At 37.3% G+C, this 19,409-nt stretch overlaps 1 protein-coding gene across 1 annotated transcript; it reads right to left on the reverse strand.

Annotated features, from left to right (window-relative positions):
* Positions 1-8,189: 8,189 nt before the first annotated feature.
* On the reverse strand, positions 8,190-19,110 carry LOC129281000 (oxidative stress-responsive serine-rich protein 1-like). Its single transcript, XM_064112016.1, has 3 exons — positions 18,991-19,110; positions 11,363-11,545; positions 8,190-9,755 (listed from the first exon to the last, which is right to left on the reverse strand). The coding sequence occupies exons 2-3, from the start codon at positions 11,455-11,457 to the stop codon at positions 8,855-8,857; spliced, it is 996 nt and encodes a 331-aa protein (XP_063968086.1). The 5' UTR covers positions 11,458-11,545; positions 18,991-19,110; the 3' UTR covers positions 8,190-8,854.
* Positions 19,111-19,409: the final 299 nt, after the last annotated feature.

The following is a 19,409-nucleotide window of genomic DNA, read 5'->3' on the forward strand; positions in this document are numbered from 1 at the left end:
AAGAAACAATTTTTTCGTCATCATGAACAATTGAAATTTATACATTTTGTTTTACATAATATAGGGGGCAGCTGCTCGTATTAAATGACGTCACAAATAAAAAATAATAAATCCAAATAATTTTATTACTATTTGTTGGATTTTCATTAAACATTTCCATTATTTTTTGTTATTTTTATTAGTAATTTTACAACTCACTTCAAGGCAAAACGAAATTCCATAAAGGAATAGCAGAGCTATGACCTTTTTTTCAAATGTTGTCATGTCACACACATGGCGGTTCTCTCAACGGAATTCATATACCAATCCCCCCCCCCCCCCCATATCATCGCAAGAAATCGACACTGTGGCGGACCGTGACCCGGAGGAGACAAAGCATTGGGGGGGCACAGCATTGTTTGTTTACAAACAATACAGTGCCCCTCTAATGCTTTGTCTCCTCCGGGTCACGGTCCGCTACTGAATCGACACCTATGCATCAATGTATGAAATTGTGCCTAGCGATAAAGTGAACATACTAATTATGCTTATGAGTAAAGTTGATCGCTTGTGACGTCACAAGATTTGAATTTTAAACAAAATCTACAACTCTGTGAGAATATGTTTCCGCTCAATTTAATTTTAAACTTTTATACAATTTATTACCCGTTAGAAGTAATCTTTTTAAATGGGGTCTTGCTGACGATAAATATTGTCCGCACTGGCATGTTAAAGAAGACTTAATACACGCTTTTATCGAATGTGATATGAACAAACAGTTCTTTTCTTATGTTAGGAGTGTTGTTATATATACTTTTAGAGTCGAAATTCATGTGAATACTTTTTGTTAACTAAAAAATCAATACCGATATAAACACAGATATAACAACGACAGTCGCCTTTTGGTGTATACATAAAATGTACCATATTAGAAATAGATATGGTATAGACAGAAGAGATTCAAGTTTGAAATACCTTTTTGTAAGAGAAATGGAAAATAGAATAATTACAAACAAAGAATTGAAGAAGCCAGATAAGAGATTGCCGGAGAAAATATTAAATGTATTGTGATGTTCAGTTTATTATGACATGTGTGATGAATTATGAATAAATCCCTCGTTTAGAGGTACAAAAAAATGTTTCCGCTCAAGGTTTTCTTCCTTTCCTGTGGTTTATAAAATGATCTGGCTCAAAACCAAATTAGAGTAGCATAGTTTGTTTCGTTGGAAACAGGACATCTATTGTTTTTATTCTAGTTTCTGGTGTGAAAGAAAGAGCGCCATCTTCTGTTCTTTCTTTTATATCAGACCAAATGGAAACTTCTTCAAAATGATATCCTCACTATGCATCTTTTTTTTTTTATTATTTCATTTACATATGAAATATCTTTACATTCTCCTCATTATAATGTGGAAAACAGTTTGATTCTTGTCTGAATATTTGGAATTGCCGATGCTGCAACCTGCTGTGATTTGATTAAGTCCCTCCATATAGTCAGATATGTATTTTTTAAATATATAATTCAAACAATAAAATACAAGATTTATTATATAAAATTAAATATTATATTTTCCTCCTAATGATGTGACACGATGTTTGATTCCTACCTTGACATGTCATAGTTAAAACCTATTGTATGAATTTGTATGTAATTATTTTATTTTATAATGGGAATATTTTAATTTTCACCCCTTTTCACAAATATTAAAAAGGTCAAAAAGGTTTCATCCCTTCCCGAACATAAAAAATATCCATCGTTGCAACCTAACGTGATATGTATTGTCAAATCTGAAAAAAATATATTGTATATGATTCAAACATAAAATTTAAAAAAAATATTGTAACATCGTCATCTCTCTCATTGGATATTACTGTTGTCCATATCACTATTTTGTAAAAATAAGTGAAAATTTACATTGTAATTCTATTTAAAATTTGCCAATTTTCAGCCTTATGCTTGCTCAATTATTTTTCTCCTTATCAAATCAACCTCCTAATGGGTTGGAATTCCCCGTGAGTTAAAAGTTTTTGTAATGACCCAATGAAACACAATACAATTTGTTGACTCCCAACGACGTGTTAACCACACAAGCCTGTGATGTAGTTGCTTACTAGTTTCTTCCATTTTCAAAACAAGGGTTAAACATTGGCGCCCCCATACGTTTTAGTAACCATTTACAAAAACGTCAACAATATAATCAAATGGTTTTTAGGCATGTTCACCCCCACCCCTGCCACTTCCAAACTCGCTCCACTGCCCCTGTTGCCAATGGCGGATCCAGGGGGGGGGGGGGGCACAGGCCGAATGTGCCCCCCCCCCTTGAGAGGCACAATTAAAATTTTTTATGTAAAATGCCGTTAAAACAGAAGCGTGCCCCTCCCTCCTTTTGAAATTGAAGACCTTTTTTTTCTTTTTTTTTTTCCTTTTGCTTGTCATTTTTTTTCGTGGACAAAATTCTCTTAATTATTGGTTAAAACCCCTTCTTTTTTCTTTAGACAAATTTTTTGGTGGAAGAAATACCCTTAATTATTGGTTCAAACCCTTTTTTTAAATGGTGGTCAAAATTTCCCTCTGGATAATGTGCCCTCCCCTCCCCCTTTCGAAAAATCCTGAATCCGCTCCTGCCTGTTATGTCACAACCCTGAAAGAAAACGGGGAAGGAAATGAAAAGAAAAAGAATATAAATATGAAATATGGAAAGCAAAAGGAGGGAAAGGGAAAAGGGAAGAAACTTAAGCATTCCTTTTTGTCTTTCTTCACTTAGAATTTTTCATCTTGTCACTTCCTCCCTTTTCTTTCATTCATTGTTTTTTCTCTCTCTCCTTCTTTCCTAATTCATTTCCATTCTTTCTACCGCTTTTCTCCAACTGAGGGCGGAAAATTTGCCACTGTAATTAGTGAGTTTTCCCACCGCCATGCAACGCGAATTCTAGAACACAATAAATGTATTGAAAATGCCTGTCAAATAACAATGAACAGCTAGTTCTTGGTCAAAAATTGGTGAACCGGAACAGCAGTTCGTCCTCGCTGACAAAAAATTGCAATGTGTCCTTTGTCCAGATTCCGGGACGCTGCTGTTTTGATTCATCAATTTTTGACAGACTACTTGATTGTTCATTGTCATAAAGGGTATGTTCTTGAAAGCGTTCTGTGTGGCAGTGCAAAAACTCCCTTTTACTGGAATACAAGAGGCCTGTTACATACACAGATGCAATCAAACACAGGTCCAAAAACCAATCGTAACTTGCTTTTCATCCAATCAAAGGTGCGATGCACATTTGGGACTTGTGAACAATTTCACTCTTGCATTTGCACCAAACTATTTTTGTAATGGGCCCAGGCGAAAGAAAAATAAAACCACAAATGACACATGATAATTCATTTCATAAAACTTTCCTGGATATATTAGTTTTAGTATATCTTTCAACACAGCCAAATCTGAGTAAACTACATTGTACATGTAAAATCAAAATCTCACGAAGGAAAGGAATACTAATGCTACAGTTACATTATTTGGTAAAACCAACTCTTGACTGGCAAAAGTAAGTTATAATCATAATTCAAAATTGGATTTATGTAGCACCTTTTCAAAAGGATACAAAGTGCTGTTTTAGGTAAAAGGCGAATCATCGTTTATCATGATAAATACATGTAAGAAGCTTTTCTGGTTTTACAAATTGTATCCATGAACCATCGGTCAGTTTGGAGTTGGTTCCGTTCATGTGAATTTAGCATAAGATTTTTCATTTTAAAAATTTGTAGAGAAGAGGGCAGGTGTACATATAGGTGAAATGGGGGCCACATAATCACCTTTTAATCATCTTCTCGAAATAATCATAACTCAACCAAGGTCATGCTGACACAACTAAGGCGAATATTCAATGTTGAATAATGGATTTAATGGATTCTAAACAGGTATAGGAAGAATTAAATATTGAAAAAAATATATATATAAATAGAAATTGTGACATGTGCGAAATTAAAAGAAAGTGCTTGTCAGTTCGAGAAAATAATGAAAGCTCAAAACCAGACCTGAAATGAGTTCCGTCTTCTTCTCTCTAGGGAGTTTTTTCTAGCAGGGGTTTTAGCCCATAGTTTTTTTTTTAGAAACTTCAAATGGAGGTTCCTTTAATATTGTTATCCAATGAACAGAATGTAGAAAATATGCTTTCATTTGTCCTTCAAATTAAAGAAGAATAATAAAACAACATGAACTAAAGAGCAGCATTGTACACTTTTAGGGTCTCTATACATGTAAGTGTTCATTGAATACATATTGTCATGAGAAAAATATAAGAAAAAAATTATGGGGCAATGTTTGAGCTCACCAACCAAATTTATTACATTCTAGAACAATTTACATTGGCCCGTATGTGAATTTCCAGGGCTCCTTTGGGCAAGTTCCCCTGCACCCCTGTAAATGTACATCTTCAAGCTTTAGAAAACACTAGGTTCACCTACATTCAGTGCTTATCTTTCTTCACATTACAGGGAAGTCAAATCACTTGAATAAGAATTTCTTCAGTATGGAAGCATCAGCAAACAAAATATAATCAACTAATTGAAAATCCATTTACACATACCCATTCTGTTAATATAATTGAATGAACAATAATTGACCTTATATAATTGCTAACTTACAAATCTCTCTACATGTGGGGATAAGCTTTATACATGTACTTCAGGTGTAAAGTGTAAAGGCTGTCAAATACCTTGATAACACTATCTAAACTTGCAAATAAGCCACGTTCTGCTATTTTTTTTAAAGAAAATCAAATACAACTTTCTCATTTGGCATCCAGCATATAAACTAGAATGAATGAAATGAAACCAGTGATAAAGACAAACATTTTAATGTTAACTGCATTCACAACTTCATTACCACTGCCAGAAAACTACAGTACACATAGATGTGGAGTACTACATGTAAATTACTATCTGGGCCATAAATGGAAAATGTGCATACAGGGCCCCATCTTACAAAGAGTTACGTTTGATCCAATCAATCGTAACTCTATGGAACTCCATCAGTGTCATAATTTTTTTCTATCGGAAATTTGCAAAATGTCCTTTGTAAACAAAGGAGATCACACCAGATTGTCAAGAAATCAATAAATTTATGGATATACATTCATATAGTTTTTTTTTAATAAACATGCATTTTATATGTTGACTTTGCTGGCTTAAGTGACTTTCCATAGTTGCAATTTGGATCAATCCCAACTCTTTGTAAGATGGGGCCCAGGTTGAATATGGTCTGAGGCTTATGCAGCGAAATGTATTCAATTAATCCATAATTGAGTTACATGTAAAGGCAGGATACAAGTTGAGCATACATGTAGGGGTAAGTCAGAAATTTTGTTGGTGTCATGTATTGACAACCCATTACATAACCCTTAGCCCCACCACATTGTTTTCAACTTTGAAACAAAAAGTACTTTTTTAGAGGGAAAAATAAAAATTTCAGCAAAAAAAAGTAAAAAAGGGTGAGAAATAGATCAGTGCTTTTTACCCACACACGTCTTTACATATAATAAAGACATCATACATGTAAGAACAATATTGTTAGTCCAGGTATAGATTCTCATTCTTGTCATAGTCTTTTACATGATGGATGCAAAATAAATGTGTTGATGTGAAAATATCGCATTAAGTTCGGACTGGGGTAATTTGAGTGAGCCAAGATAGGGCAAGTTGAGCCATGGTAATTCTTGATGTATAATAAAAATAAAAAAAACCTTAAAAAGCCATTGATATGCAGGCAGAAAGAAGCAAATTCACATGACAGTTCTTTTACTTTTAAAGGATGTCAGTATTTATAGAGAATTAGCAAGTGAAAAATTGACTTGCTGGTCTTTCCTATTCTGCTGAGGTGGGATCTCAGCGCGCTTTGCGCGCTGCTGCTGGTTTGCAAAGCAAAGCTGCAAAGCTGGTTTGCAAACATCTGCAGCCACAGTAGACCTAGTCTGCTATGCAGACTCTTTGAATCAGCTGTGGTACACACACTGCAGATGTGGGTCTACATTTGTAGACTAGGTCCTTCCCGCATGCATTTTGTACACATGTAGTTTTTGTGGCTTACCCCAGAAGTTGGCACAACTGACCCCACAGATGAGGCAATTTGAGCCATTTTACTTTTTTTTTTCAAAGGTGACAATGACTTTCAGTGTGGGGGTAGAAAGTTATATAGGTGAAAACTATTTCCCAAGAATTAAATTTAAAGGCAAAGTACTTATTTCTACAAGATTATTGGTCATATCAATTCTAACATGCAAAATGCAAAAAGTGTCACAACTTACCCCGCCTTCCCCTACCCTAAATGAACAGCAAATGTGCGCAGTCTACATTCCAGAAAAGTGAAATCTCATTCCCTTTTTCAGAAATTACAAACTGCCGAATAAAGTTAGGTTCTAACTAGACCTACAACATGTAGCAATTTTGGTAGATCATTAGGCCAGGGACCCGTAACACAAAGGTTAGCAATGATCGTAGAACATTTTGCTATGATTGATTCCATTGACTACAGTGTACATTCAATCATTAAAATCAAGCGTACGATTAATCGCTAACCTTTATGTTACGGGATCCAAGAGGGAACCTGGGGAGCATTTCATCAACATTTTTGTCCGACAAGATGTCAGATATGACAACTTGTCGGACAAAAATGTCAGATATGACAACTTGCCGGACATAAATGTTGATGAAACGCACCCCTGGGATGCCCCCCCCCCCCCCCACCACCCTTCCTTAAGATCTTGGCCATCAAACATATGACCGAATAAAAATTTTAAAAAACAGCACAAATGTCACACATGGCATAATCTACAAAATTGCATGATCAATTTTTTGTAATTTATCATGCGAAGCATCGAGAGGGAGGCTAGGAAGGAATTGCTTTTAACCCTATCTAGGCCGGGGTATTTTGGGAGTTCATATGGCCGGGGGGGGGGGGGGCTGCCAAGCCCCCCTTGAAATCTCGGCCGTTGGCCGCGAGATCGCGCCAAAAATTGGCACGCAGGTTGTCTTGGACATAATCTACAAAACTGTATAGTAATCTATTTCATGCAAATTACTATTAAGCGATTATCTAATTTATGAATAATTAGTATGCAAAATCATACTTTTCCCTCTGACTCCCTAAATAAAGCTCCAAATGTTCCAATTATTGGTATAAAAACTCTCTTTGGTGTTCCTAGCAAGTGTACATGAAAAGAATTGCGATATCAGATCAATTTCTTATTGATTTTATTGTTTTTTTCAATTTCTTATGTATTTCTTTGTTTTTTGGACCTTTTGTTTTTCATTGTTTTTTCTATGAAATTTGTTGGGGACTCTTCTGAGATCATAAACAGCATAAAATAAATACATTTAGACCAGTAAAACTAAAAATAATCATACATTTATGATTTTTGGTTGAGAACACAATTTGCGATGACTTTGTACACAAAATCACATCTTTGAGCAATTTTGGGTCTGACATGCACTTACATAATGTTGCGTAATTTCGGAATCGCGTACCCGGGACCGGGTGATGCAAAACTGGTCTCAAAAGTTGCGCAAGACTTGAAAGTAAAAAGTCAGCGAGCGGCGGGTTCAAAAAATTTCGCGAATCATTGAGGGAGGGGCCTCCCCCCCGGCCTATATAAAGTGGAGAGCATCATAATTCAATGACATTAGACTTGTCCAAGCACTAGAAAGAGCGACATGTAGGTACAGTAACACACATGTACATGTAGCTGCATGTTTGGGGCTCAGTAAATTATGCCGCCCCAGCAGAAGACACTCCGAAGACTGCAAAGAATAGATTACATTGGGGCCATCGAAAGTGACTTTGCATGTACATGTACATGTATGCAGAAATAGATGGACTCATTCTGGGCAGTATTTACATGTACACAGTGGCGGACCGTGACCCGGAGGAGACAAAGCATTGGGAAGGCACAGCATTGTTCACAAACAATACAGTGCCCCTCTAATGCTTTGTCTCCTCCGGGTCACGGTCCGCTACTGCATGTACAGTATATGTACATGTGAGGTCTAATTGACTATACATGCAATACTTATTCTGATACAAGGAACACCTGTCATCTGATAAACGTTATTTTACCATCATTCTTGATTGAAAGCCCGGGGGGGGGGCCACTTACATTGACGAGTGGATACCATGCGCGACCAAAAAAACACGTAAAAAGGATTTTTCACGATAGGGCACGTTACGTACGTAACGTGATAAGGGTGTCAAAAACACAAAAATAATGAAAAAAGGGTATCTATTTCGCTAGGACAATTACGTGTTTAGGGTCGAATTTGCGGGGATGATAAAACAAAATTAAAATGTTTTATAAAGGATGTCCTTTTTGCCCCAACACTTCGTGTTTAGAGTCCAATTTGCGCGAGGTGTAGAAGGTGGGGTCGTACTAAACCAAACAAGGTAAAGCCGACGACCGAAGGACCCGTAACAATAAAACATTCCTGTACTTGTTTAGGGGTTCATTTCAGGGAATATTTGCCAACAGTATCGTTTTGTTTCCAATACTTGTTAAGGGTAGGGTTTCACACGCCAATACTTGTTAAGGGGTGCATTTTCAGAATATGGAAATTACGTGTTTAGGGTGCTTTTCGAGACCCCATGGTCGCGCATGGTATCCACTCGTGAATGGAAGTGGCCCCCCCCCCCGGATTGAAAGCTGATGCTAGAGATAAAAGATACAACCCAACAATAAATAATAATCTAGACTAATCATTTGTTTCAAAGAGATTAAACATTCTTCTGTCTAATGGCTGTTACATACATGTACAAAACATAATCAAATAAAAAATAAACTATAATCAATGATATATAATGTAGCTGCCATGGTTTTACTCTGGCCGCTGTCATGTATACATCATCTCCGCCATGGCCGACATTTTCCTCGGAATGTAGACAATGCTATCAAAATAGCCTGCCAGGTCATCAACCGACGTATCATCAGGAAGACCGTCAATGGCCATTCTTGCCTCTTGCGAACAAGAATACTCCGGGCGAGCAGGCACGCGGCTGGACACGTTAGAAGTCCTGCCAGCCGGTCCGACTGAACTCCGAGATGGAAATGGAGTTGTGGTGGGTGGAGCAGCTAAGGGAACATGCATCTTTGGAGAAACTTTGAAACCTGTAGCACCGTCACGATAGTTTGAAAAGTGTGGGCGAGCAGACGCATCGGCTGACGCATCGCGCACACATGCTGCTTTACTTGCATCGCCATCATGTAGCTTGTAAGATGGCACAGCAGAAAACAATTTCTTTTCAGATCGTTTCTCTTTTGGAACCGCTTCACCAGATTCCTCAATGATGGTGGCCAGCGTTCTGAATGATAACAGCTTAGATTTGCACTTGCTACCAATGTGGCATGGAGGAGCCTTCCTTCCACACCTACACACGTCGCCACCCTTCTTCGTGTCACACTTGCAGGGTACTTCCTGTTTAGGGCATGAGCACTTCCCAACACCAGCTGCAAACTTCACTTTGACATTTCCAGATTCCGACCACATCTTGCCGTGTGCCAACCGATTCGCCTGTTCAGACGAAGCGGTAAACTTACTACTCCGTATCAACGGATTCTCGCACGTCGCTTTCCCTCCATGGCAAGTCAGAAGACTCCTATACGGACTCAGTCTGTTCCTTGAGCTCCGCAGGGCAAGAGATTTACGGGTTTTCTTTGGGGGTTTGATGGACTGGTTGTACCAGCGAGAACTCTGCTTCGTCGCAGAGGTGCCATAGGTGGTATCATCTTTCAACCTGTATTGAGAATATCAAAGTCAGTGTAAAACTTCATCAATTCAAATCAATTTACATCTATTTATAAACAGATGGTGCAATATAGAATTTATGAACTACAAATGGACATAAAAACAGCTAGCACCTCAATGCTTGTTGAGAAAGGTGTTCCTTTATGGAAAACAAAAGAAAGGTAACAAAATAATATCAATAATTTGATTACACAGAACTCATAACACATAAGACACTTACATGTACAGTACAATAATGTAATGATGATGAAGTTGTGAACATGAATACATGTACATGAAATCAACATGGAAAAATTAATTTGTTGGGTGGTAAAGACAAGAAATATCAATTATTCCATGTTGAGTTGCTATCCAATCTATGGGATAGTTTGAACCCAGATCACTAAGGGCACTCTGGTGGTCTAGTGGTTATGACACTGGTCAGTAGCGTACCTAGGATTTTCCATAGGGGGGGGGGGGGGGGCAAAATCGTCCGCCAAAAAAATTGACAAAAAAAAAAGGGATTCAACTTCAAAGGAGGGGGCCACTGGTGGCTCGTCAGGGATCAGTTGTGACTCGTCAGGGGGGGCAGGGATACGTCCCTTGCATGGGTTGTGACTCGTCAGGGGGGGCAGTCTGCCCCCCCCCCATAGGTACGCTAGTGACACTGGTCTAGTAATCCAGAGGAAGGTTCGAATCATGCTCGGTCTGCCTGTTATTTTTTTCACAGAAGCCGAGCTCTAACTTCACCCAGCAGTAATGTGTGTTCATACCCTTATGGTATTGTTGGAGACAAAATAAATAATATCATATTTCATGAATACATGTAGTTCATGGAAAATAATTCACATACATGAATGCTCCATTGTATCATGGCTCCTACTAGATCCATAATTGTATTGAGTTTAGTAGCGTAAGACTTTATTCACGGTAACAGGTATCCAAAATTATACAATTACACTTGCGGTACCTTGTTTTATACTCATGCAATTTCACACTCTGCATTACCCTATTCATCTTTCTACTGTTTTGAGCACTTGTAAACAAAAAGAAAACATTTAAATTGGATTAAAGAAAAATCTCCAACATTGGTCTGCATCTATTAATATTTGTTCCCATCTCCCGGCCTCCCCCACCTCCATGCAATCTTCCAAGTTAGAAAAGCTTGGTTTGGCACTGTTGTAATGTATGACGTATCAAAATAAGATGAACACCAAATATTTGTATAAATATTATAACATAATGCATCTAACACCTAGAACTACTATGATATCTGCATGTATTTCAGGAAGACGGAGAAAGAATGTACTGTAGCTTTGTCTTGATACACAAAATCCAATGAAAGAATTGATGTATGAATCAGTGAGATGTTGAAAATCAGCAGTTCACTAAAAAATCAGTTAGTTTACTGGGAATCTCCCTCACAATCAGAAAGAGATGGCACTATGGCAGCCCTGTATAATGTATGGGTAATTGTAACTGTACATGTATCCATGTAATTTACAAACATGGTTGCCTCACACCTTTGTCAAAATTACAAACCTTCATTTTTCATCAAAAGGTACCACAGATAATTATGTTACACATCTCTTCATTTTGAGCCGCTGATGTACTCACTTTTCTGGGTCCACCTTGAGCTTCTTAAACATGCCATGAAGGTAATCATCCCAGTCATCATCCGCTGACTGAGCTCCAGGCTTCGATGTTGCCATGGGGTTTAGGGACTGGATGTTGGCTAAGCGACGGAGGGGGGAAGTGGACAGGGAAAGATATGTAAAGCACCGCACAAATTCTTGATTCCTGTTAATAAAAGAAAAGAGAAAGGAAAGGGGGATATGGTTCAATTGAGTTGATACAGTATCAAATATCTAAATGCTGAATCTGCATACAACCACAGAATCTGTTCACCTTTATATAGAGCTCTATTCAAAATTGAGAAGGTTTTGAATAATTTCATATTGCCCCAAGAAGCTTCTGAAATTATGATTTTCTGATTATGTTGTTACAGTATATCACTAACAGTGTACTGGTAACACAATATGACCAAAATATTGCCAATTATGGAAATATCTATCAATATTTATAGAATTTAGTTACATTTGTATTTCAGTGTTTATATACAAAATGCTGTACATTTCAAACCAACTCAGAACTACATTGGTACCCAAAATCCAAATGCCTGTTTTTCATAGAAAAGCACCAACGAAAGCCTTACTTTCATTTCCTCATTCCCTGCTTTGGCTCTCACATACTTGCAACTCAATAAATTAAAGTAGGCTGAATGAATTTTCATATTGATATGGGTAAGGACTGCACAAATCCCAACATTGCTTGCATCGGTGTGTAAGGAGAACCTGGATTCCTCATCTGGGTAGCCTAGTATTGGCTCCGAGAGAAGTCTCTCCTTGAAGGTCCAAAAAGCATGGGCACAGTCCGAATCCCAATGCCATACAACCCCTTTCTTCTTCAGTGTGTTGAGAGGTGCAACAATCTCTGAGAAGCCTGGGATGAATTTATGGTACCATCCAACCATCCCGATGAACCTTTCCAGTCCTTGACCGACATAGGCTGGGGGTAATCAACAACAGGGACTCAGTTTTATGAGGGGAGAAATAAAAAGCTCTTCCAAAGTTTCAAGGGGAGTGGTAGGAGAACACTTTGACATGCAAAGGGAACTTTTTGTCTGATTACAAAATGGATTGAGGAACAAACCACAACTACATGTAAGGAGACAAACAATCAGATATATCCAACATTTATCTCAATGAACTTTTTATTGTAATTCTTGCAAATATTGCTTTTTTGTGTCTTATTTGACTGAGAATGAGGTTTTCAAGGTTGGCTCTAACAGTTCAATCACTGACTGACACTCATGTTCTACATTCAGGTTACATGTAAGAGATGTCAGAACAGAGATTACATATGGAAATAGAATGTACAAACAATTAAATGTGTATGATGTTGCCTGTTTTCTAATTTTTTTGCATTTATCATTTCATATGACACAAAAAAAATCCAATTCGGCGAGGCGAGTGATAAATTGCCCGAACTGAAATGGCTTAAGGCGGGCAGTAACGAGTGATCACTCTCACTCCTCTTAAAACTGAATCCCTGCAACAATGGTGGCCACCTTCTCCGGTTCCATCATTAAGCCATCTGCACTAACAACATGCCCCAGGTATTTCATCTCTTGCCATGCAAACTGACTCTTTCCAGCGTTTACTGTGAGACCCGCTTGTCGCAAGCGGCCAAAGATATCTCGGAGATCAGAGATATGGTGCTCGATATCTGCAGAGAAAAACACATAGCAGTTTTTTTCCTATAAGGCCATCAAGCACTTTGGTCATCAACCGTTGGAATGTAGCCGGCCCATTAACACCAAAGGGTAGTAACTTGAAATGGAACAAACCTCTGTGGCAAACAAATGCAGTCTTCTCAACGTCTTCATCAGCCACTCTCACCTGCATGATGCATATTGACCCGCGACCCTCGCGCGTGCAATGTTGTGAAATCGGCATTGAATAATACGCGTGAGGAGCTCGATGCTGGCTCTAAATCACCAATTTTGAGACTAACCGGAGGATCGATATGGAGTGAAATTAGGATGAAAAGTAGCTTTTCCTTTTTGAGGCCTTGAGGGTCCAGTTTGTGCCTCTATGTCAGTATTCTGTGTCTCACAATAGAACTTCATCCAGATAATCGAGGGAAGTACATAATTTATTTTTTCCCCTTTTATTTTCAGTGCTATTGCGACCCCATTCTACCCGATTTTGGAGAGCAGATGTCCGCCTCGTATTACACGGACCGTACAGGACAAGTCCTGGGCTCCCTGGGGCTGGGTTAACCTTGTCCATGTTTTTATTTTCAATTTTAGTGGGGGGGTGCATATGGAACTCTTGCTAAAAGAAGTCACCAACATGAAAGGGACTTTATATCGAGAGGTAAGTGAAATGGAACAATCTGATTTCGTAGTCCATATTAGAAATAATTTATTTCATGCAATCGCCCCGGGGGTCCAGTCAAATATATTGCTGTACACACGCATGAGGCATGACCAACGCGTTTAAAGGGGTGTTTTTCAGTTTTGAACGCGGTCCGCGCGTGGACTCGTTAAGGATATCAAAAACACAGATTTTCAGGAAAAAGGGTGGTTTTGAAAGACTGGTCAATGGTAAATCACGGGGTCAAACGTATATTTAGGGTATGTTTTCCCCCCCAAGCTTTTTTTTAAAGACTAGCCAAACGTGTTTAGGGTATGTTTTTTCCCACAAGCTTTTTCCCAGAGGTCATATTTTGGCGACAACTTGTTTAGGGGCCAAAAATGTGTAAATAAAGCCCGCGAAAAACTTGTTTAGGGGGTTATTTCTCACACAGAAAACAACTCGTTTAGGGGGTGTTTGGAAATTCCTTGGTCACGCGTGTGTACAGAAATGTATTTCACTGGCCCCCCCGGGGCAATCGCATGGACATGATCTGATGATGGACAATGATGGAAGTGTTTTATCATTCTGGAGGACTCAAGTCCAGAGTCCAGGAATCTCAAACATTTCCAAAGAAGTGGAACTGGAAGGATCAGCTCATACTAGTCAACTAGAGAGAGTTGCATCATCGTGCCCAGGGGCAGTATTCTGAGGTCATTTTATCTTTAAAATATTTTATTTTATCTCTTAAAATTAAATTGGTATTCCGAGATGACATTTTATCTCTCAGATAAAATTTGAAATTTTATCTTGCGAATAATTTTTATCTTGCGTATCTATGACGATACGCAATACAGAGCAGTGGCTGCGTAGACATACCCATCGCGTATCTGGGTATTGCAACGCGGATGTGCTTGTGCCCAAGTTACTTTGAAGAAAAAAATAAAATAAACTTAAAAGAGGGTAGGGGCTATTTTATCTCCGCGACGTTTATTTCACCAATATTTCTAGGTGAATTAACCCCAAATATTGACATGAAATTGAAGAAAAATCAAATATTTATTGAGAATACCACCTGAACGTTATTCCTGTACAATCAGAAAGTATTTCATAAGGCTTGTCTTGGCTAATAATAATAATATTGTCTTTGAAATGATGCTTGAAAAGATGCGATATAGACTTCGAAAAAAAATGAGAGTATTGTCCTTTTTGTTAAAAAGAAATCTCTATAATTATAAAGACGCGCAAGCGTATAGTGCAAGCGTATTTGAAGTCAATAAATTGACGCAATCTCACTCCTTTGCCACACCTCCTGGTAGGGTGTCTGAAGCCACACTGAAAAGTGTCAGCATAAAACAGGCTAATTTGGGGGAAAATATGGCACATTTTTTCAGGGAAGTTCAGGCTACTAGAAAAATGTGATCTGAATTGATTATTAACTTGTGTTTGGCATGTATGGAAAGAGAAAATTCAGGGGCTTCTTTTGACAGTAAGGACAAGTTTATATGATCAATTTAAATAAGGATTTAGAGATAAATTGCAAACCCTTATTTTTGTGTGTGTTGAGATTGCCATTTCTCCATGCGTTTTCTATGGGAAAATGAAATTTCTGTTTTGCACAATTTTTTTCACTTTGTCGCAATTTTTCATTGTGATCTGGTTTCCAAATCTTTATAAAAATCATACCATCAGATAGAGCATAAAAAATCCTATTGGACTCTTTATGGACAAGTTTTTGGCATTAATAATAAATTTATAACAGCTCTCGGAAGCTAAAAATTTGGATTTGTGTGTGTCCATTTCTTAACTACACAGTCTATGGCAGAGAAATGCTGAAAATTTACCTAATTTCATTCTTCTTTTTTGCAGCCAATAATTGGATTTTTTCAAAAATGTTACATTTCTGTCAGTCTGAAGGTCATTTCTCTTCAAATTCACAAAGAAAATGTGATATTTTCTTGAAATAAGAAAAATAATTTTTTTCTCCAGACACCCTACTCCTGGCGGAATGGATTTCAATTGGTTGAGTGACACAAGAGAGCTATAAAAGCGCATTTCTAATTGGATATTGATTGAAAAGTAGGTGTGTCTTACAGAGATAAAATAAAGATAAAATTGTTCTCACAAAATACCAATTCGGAGAGATTTTATTTAAGGGTATTTTATCTCACTGATTTTAACGGAGATAAAATTTTTAAAAATATTTTATTTTATCTGAGATAAAATGGATCTCAGAATACCACCCCTGATTTTCCCATGCACGGCGGCATGTAATGAACCCTTGAGTGGCCATTTTTGGCCCATGTCATTTTTTTTTCAATCTCAATGATCAATAATAAGTCACTAAAAATAGAATCACTGCCGGTGTAGCGGCGGATTTGGTTCCACCGGCGGATACCGTATCCGCCGGCAGATATCGTTCTAAATGGCCGATATCGTTTTTAATCGGAACCATATCCGCCGGGTTTGACGTGGCTTGATGTTTGCAGATTTGGTTCCTCGGCGGATTTGGTTCTATTGATTATACGTGTAATATTGATTTGGACAGACAACCTCGGCAGCGCGCGCATGCGCGGCTCGGCAATGTCGATCGCAATGCATGGGGGGGGGGGGGATTTTCGTCCGCCTTAAGTGAATTTTTATTCAGGGGCGGATCCATACAGCTTTTGACAAAGGGCTCGATGGGGGTGAGGATTAATAGGAGAAATAATGTCTCGATATGTATTACGTAGACCTAGCTGACACATACGCAAAACTATGCTATTTATTATTATAAGATTTTGATGAAATTTTCATCATTTTGTTTTGTGAATTTTTATACTATTTTCAGTCCGCAGTATGCATCGATCTCTTTAACTGTGCTTTTTCACACCATGTTTAGTGTCAGTTTGCCAGACTGTTTGGCGAAAATTTGCACCCCCATATAGGCCTATAGGTTTTTGAAACTACAAATTTTTAGAAAAATTTCAACAAGTTAAAATTTTCATATTTCAAATAAATGATTCAAATTAGTGTATGAAAATATTTTGTTTGCTGTTAACTCATATTATTACTTGTAGAATGCTAATTTTTGGTGAAAACATAAATTTTTTATTTCTAACAAACATAAAAAAGGAATGTCAGAACATGATTAATTTCTTATGTAGTTTATTGAAGGCCTATTTTTAAATTTTCATGTATTTTTTTTTATTTGTTTTTTTTATTCTTTTTTTTTCAATGTTAAGGAATCTGAATTAATTCATTTGATTTGATTTGATTTATGGTTTTTTTCTGCATCCATGGAACATTCGTATAATACATTTTCCATAACATAATAAACATAATATTATGTTAGCATTTTTGGCATGAATCATAAATACAGTGTACAAAAAAATTATTCCAGACAAAAATGATTAACTACCAAATTATTATATGATATTCACAATTTGCAGGAGAAGGATTGTCATCATAAGCAGATTGCTTGAAGAAAAATGACAATCCCAAACTAAAACTAATTAAATTAATTTATGCATTTATAAAGCAGAATGGGCATATATATTTTTAAATACGAAACATCAATTCATGCAATATTTTTAGTATGAAGATGAAGATGATAAAGGTGAGGGTGACGGTGATATGATGATGATGATTGAAGGGGACCGGAAGATCACCCTGACAAAAGTTAGATACGCCACGTACTGTTTGGTGCTCCCTAATTTACCTCTCAGTCATCTAATTTTAAGATCAATATGGGATCTTTAGTGAAATATAATTTCTCCTTTATATCTTTTGTTTCTTTTACTTTACCCCCTCCTGGTTTTCATCTCTTTATTTTTTTTTTGCCTTTCTTTCTGTCCCTGCTCATTTCGCCCCTTTTGCCTCTTTTCCAGTTTCCTATATCGTTCTTGCACATTATGAATATATCTGGGGCGTATACGCGTGGGTAATATAGCACCAAAAAGGAGAAATAGAAAGAGGAAGGGGAGGGAGAGAAAAATATAAAAAATATACGAGAAAATGTGGAGGAAATAATAGTAATACATTGGAATTTCGTAATTCAAGAATTTCATTTGCAGTGATCATTATTTATACAAATTTATACAAATACTGATTTTAATTATCGAAACTGCCATTGTTTGTCTTTATTTAATACTCTGTATTAATCATAATTGATGCATATTGTGCCCAATTTATCCCCAAAATTGTGATAAGAAGGACTTTTCATACTGCAATAAATTAATAGGTATAAAATAAATTAACAAATGCATGTTATTAGACTACAAGCATTATCATATCATGGGGTAAATTCTTTGTATACTAGTAGTGCAGTAGACATTGAAAGTTGAATGAAGACTAAATGTGGACTATTTAAAGACCCAGACCAGACCCCAAAAGTTGACAAATCAGTCAAATCGAAAGCTATTAATTCAAACTAAAAACAGAAATGCAAGTTTTATGCAGTCATCGCTTACAGCTGAATATTTTGCTTAAGAATAACTCCAATTATCGGGTTTCGAAAATATACTTTCTTGTAAATATGCTTTCACCGGCCTCGCACCGAGACCGTGACGTATGTAGTGTTAGAAGTGGTGTAATTCCCGTAGAGTTGTAACAAGAAAATGGGTTATTTTCCAATTTCAGATTACGCATTTTATTTCTTCACTTCTATCACATAGAGATATCATAAATATCTTTTTCTGCAAGCTTTAATTGATGAAATCTACCGCTTTTTGACTAGTTTTCTCGTACTACGTGACGTATGTGAATGAAGGATATCGCGATAGCCCAAGAACGATATCTTCCGAAGAGAGTGGCCTTTTTTGGTACTGAATCCGCCGGAGTAGAACACGATCCGCCGGCGGATTTTGTGCCTAGAACAGTATCTGCCAGGCGCAGGATCCGCCGGTACACCGGCTGCCGGAGGCGGAGGTTTTTCCCCATACCATAAAAGTTTCATTAAATATTATGTCATGTAGGCCTATGAAATGTCTTCTTACTTAGTTTCAGTATTTTTAAAAAAATATTTGGTACACTTACTCATAATATAAGGAACATTGTTAACTGAAAGATTTTGTGAAATTAAAAGAAATTCATGTTAAATCTAACTCATTATCGTTAGGTGCGCAGACTTGGTCTTGGGCCGTGGCCGTTGGGGGCCGGGAACCACAACGTCATACATGTATCTTACCCGCGGACAGACGTGGACGGGTCCTCGCACTGCACTGGCCACTGGCACCGCGACATGACAGTGCGAGAGTCGCAGTCGAGTTGTTAGTTGGTAATTTATAGAATAAAAACACTATAAAGAATGAAAAGAGAATAATAGTGATAATCTGGCAAACTCACCTGTTTACAAGTTACGTTACATGAAAATAGGGAGAGTGTGATCCTTTCCTTTCTGGACTAACACGTCACGATCAAGAGTTTCGCAATTTCTCACTCATCGCACGCCATGTTTGTTGTAGTTACTCTTCAACGCATGCGCAAATTACGTCACAATTACTCATCCATCGGATGATAAATCCATTTCAGAATGGGGGACTCAGTTTGAAAATGTAATTAATCTCATCAAAATGTTTCAATACAAACACATAATATAGATTGACATTCTTTTCAAAATTATTACAATGACATATGAAGTAGAATTGTAAGATACAACGACCCTTAATAATTAAATTAAATCATTCAAATAATTTATTTCCCTATTAATGTAATCGCCGCGTCTATACCACGTGATGACAACAAAGCTTCCATGTGTTTCTCGG

Source organism: Lytechinus pictus, chromosome 17, assembly GCF_037042905.1.
Source record: "Lytechinus pictus isolate F3 Inbred chromosome 17, Lp3.0, whole genome shotgun sequence".
Lineage (NCBI taxonomy): Eukaryota > Metazoa > Echinodermata > Echinoidea > Temnopleuroida > Toxopneustidae > Lytechinus > Lytechinus pictus.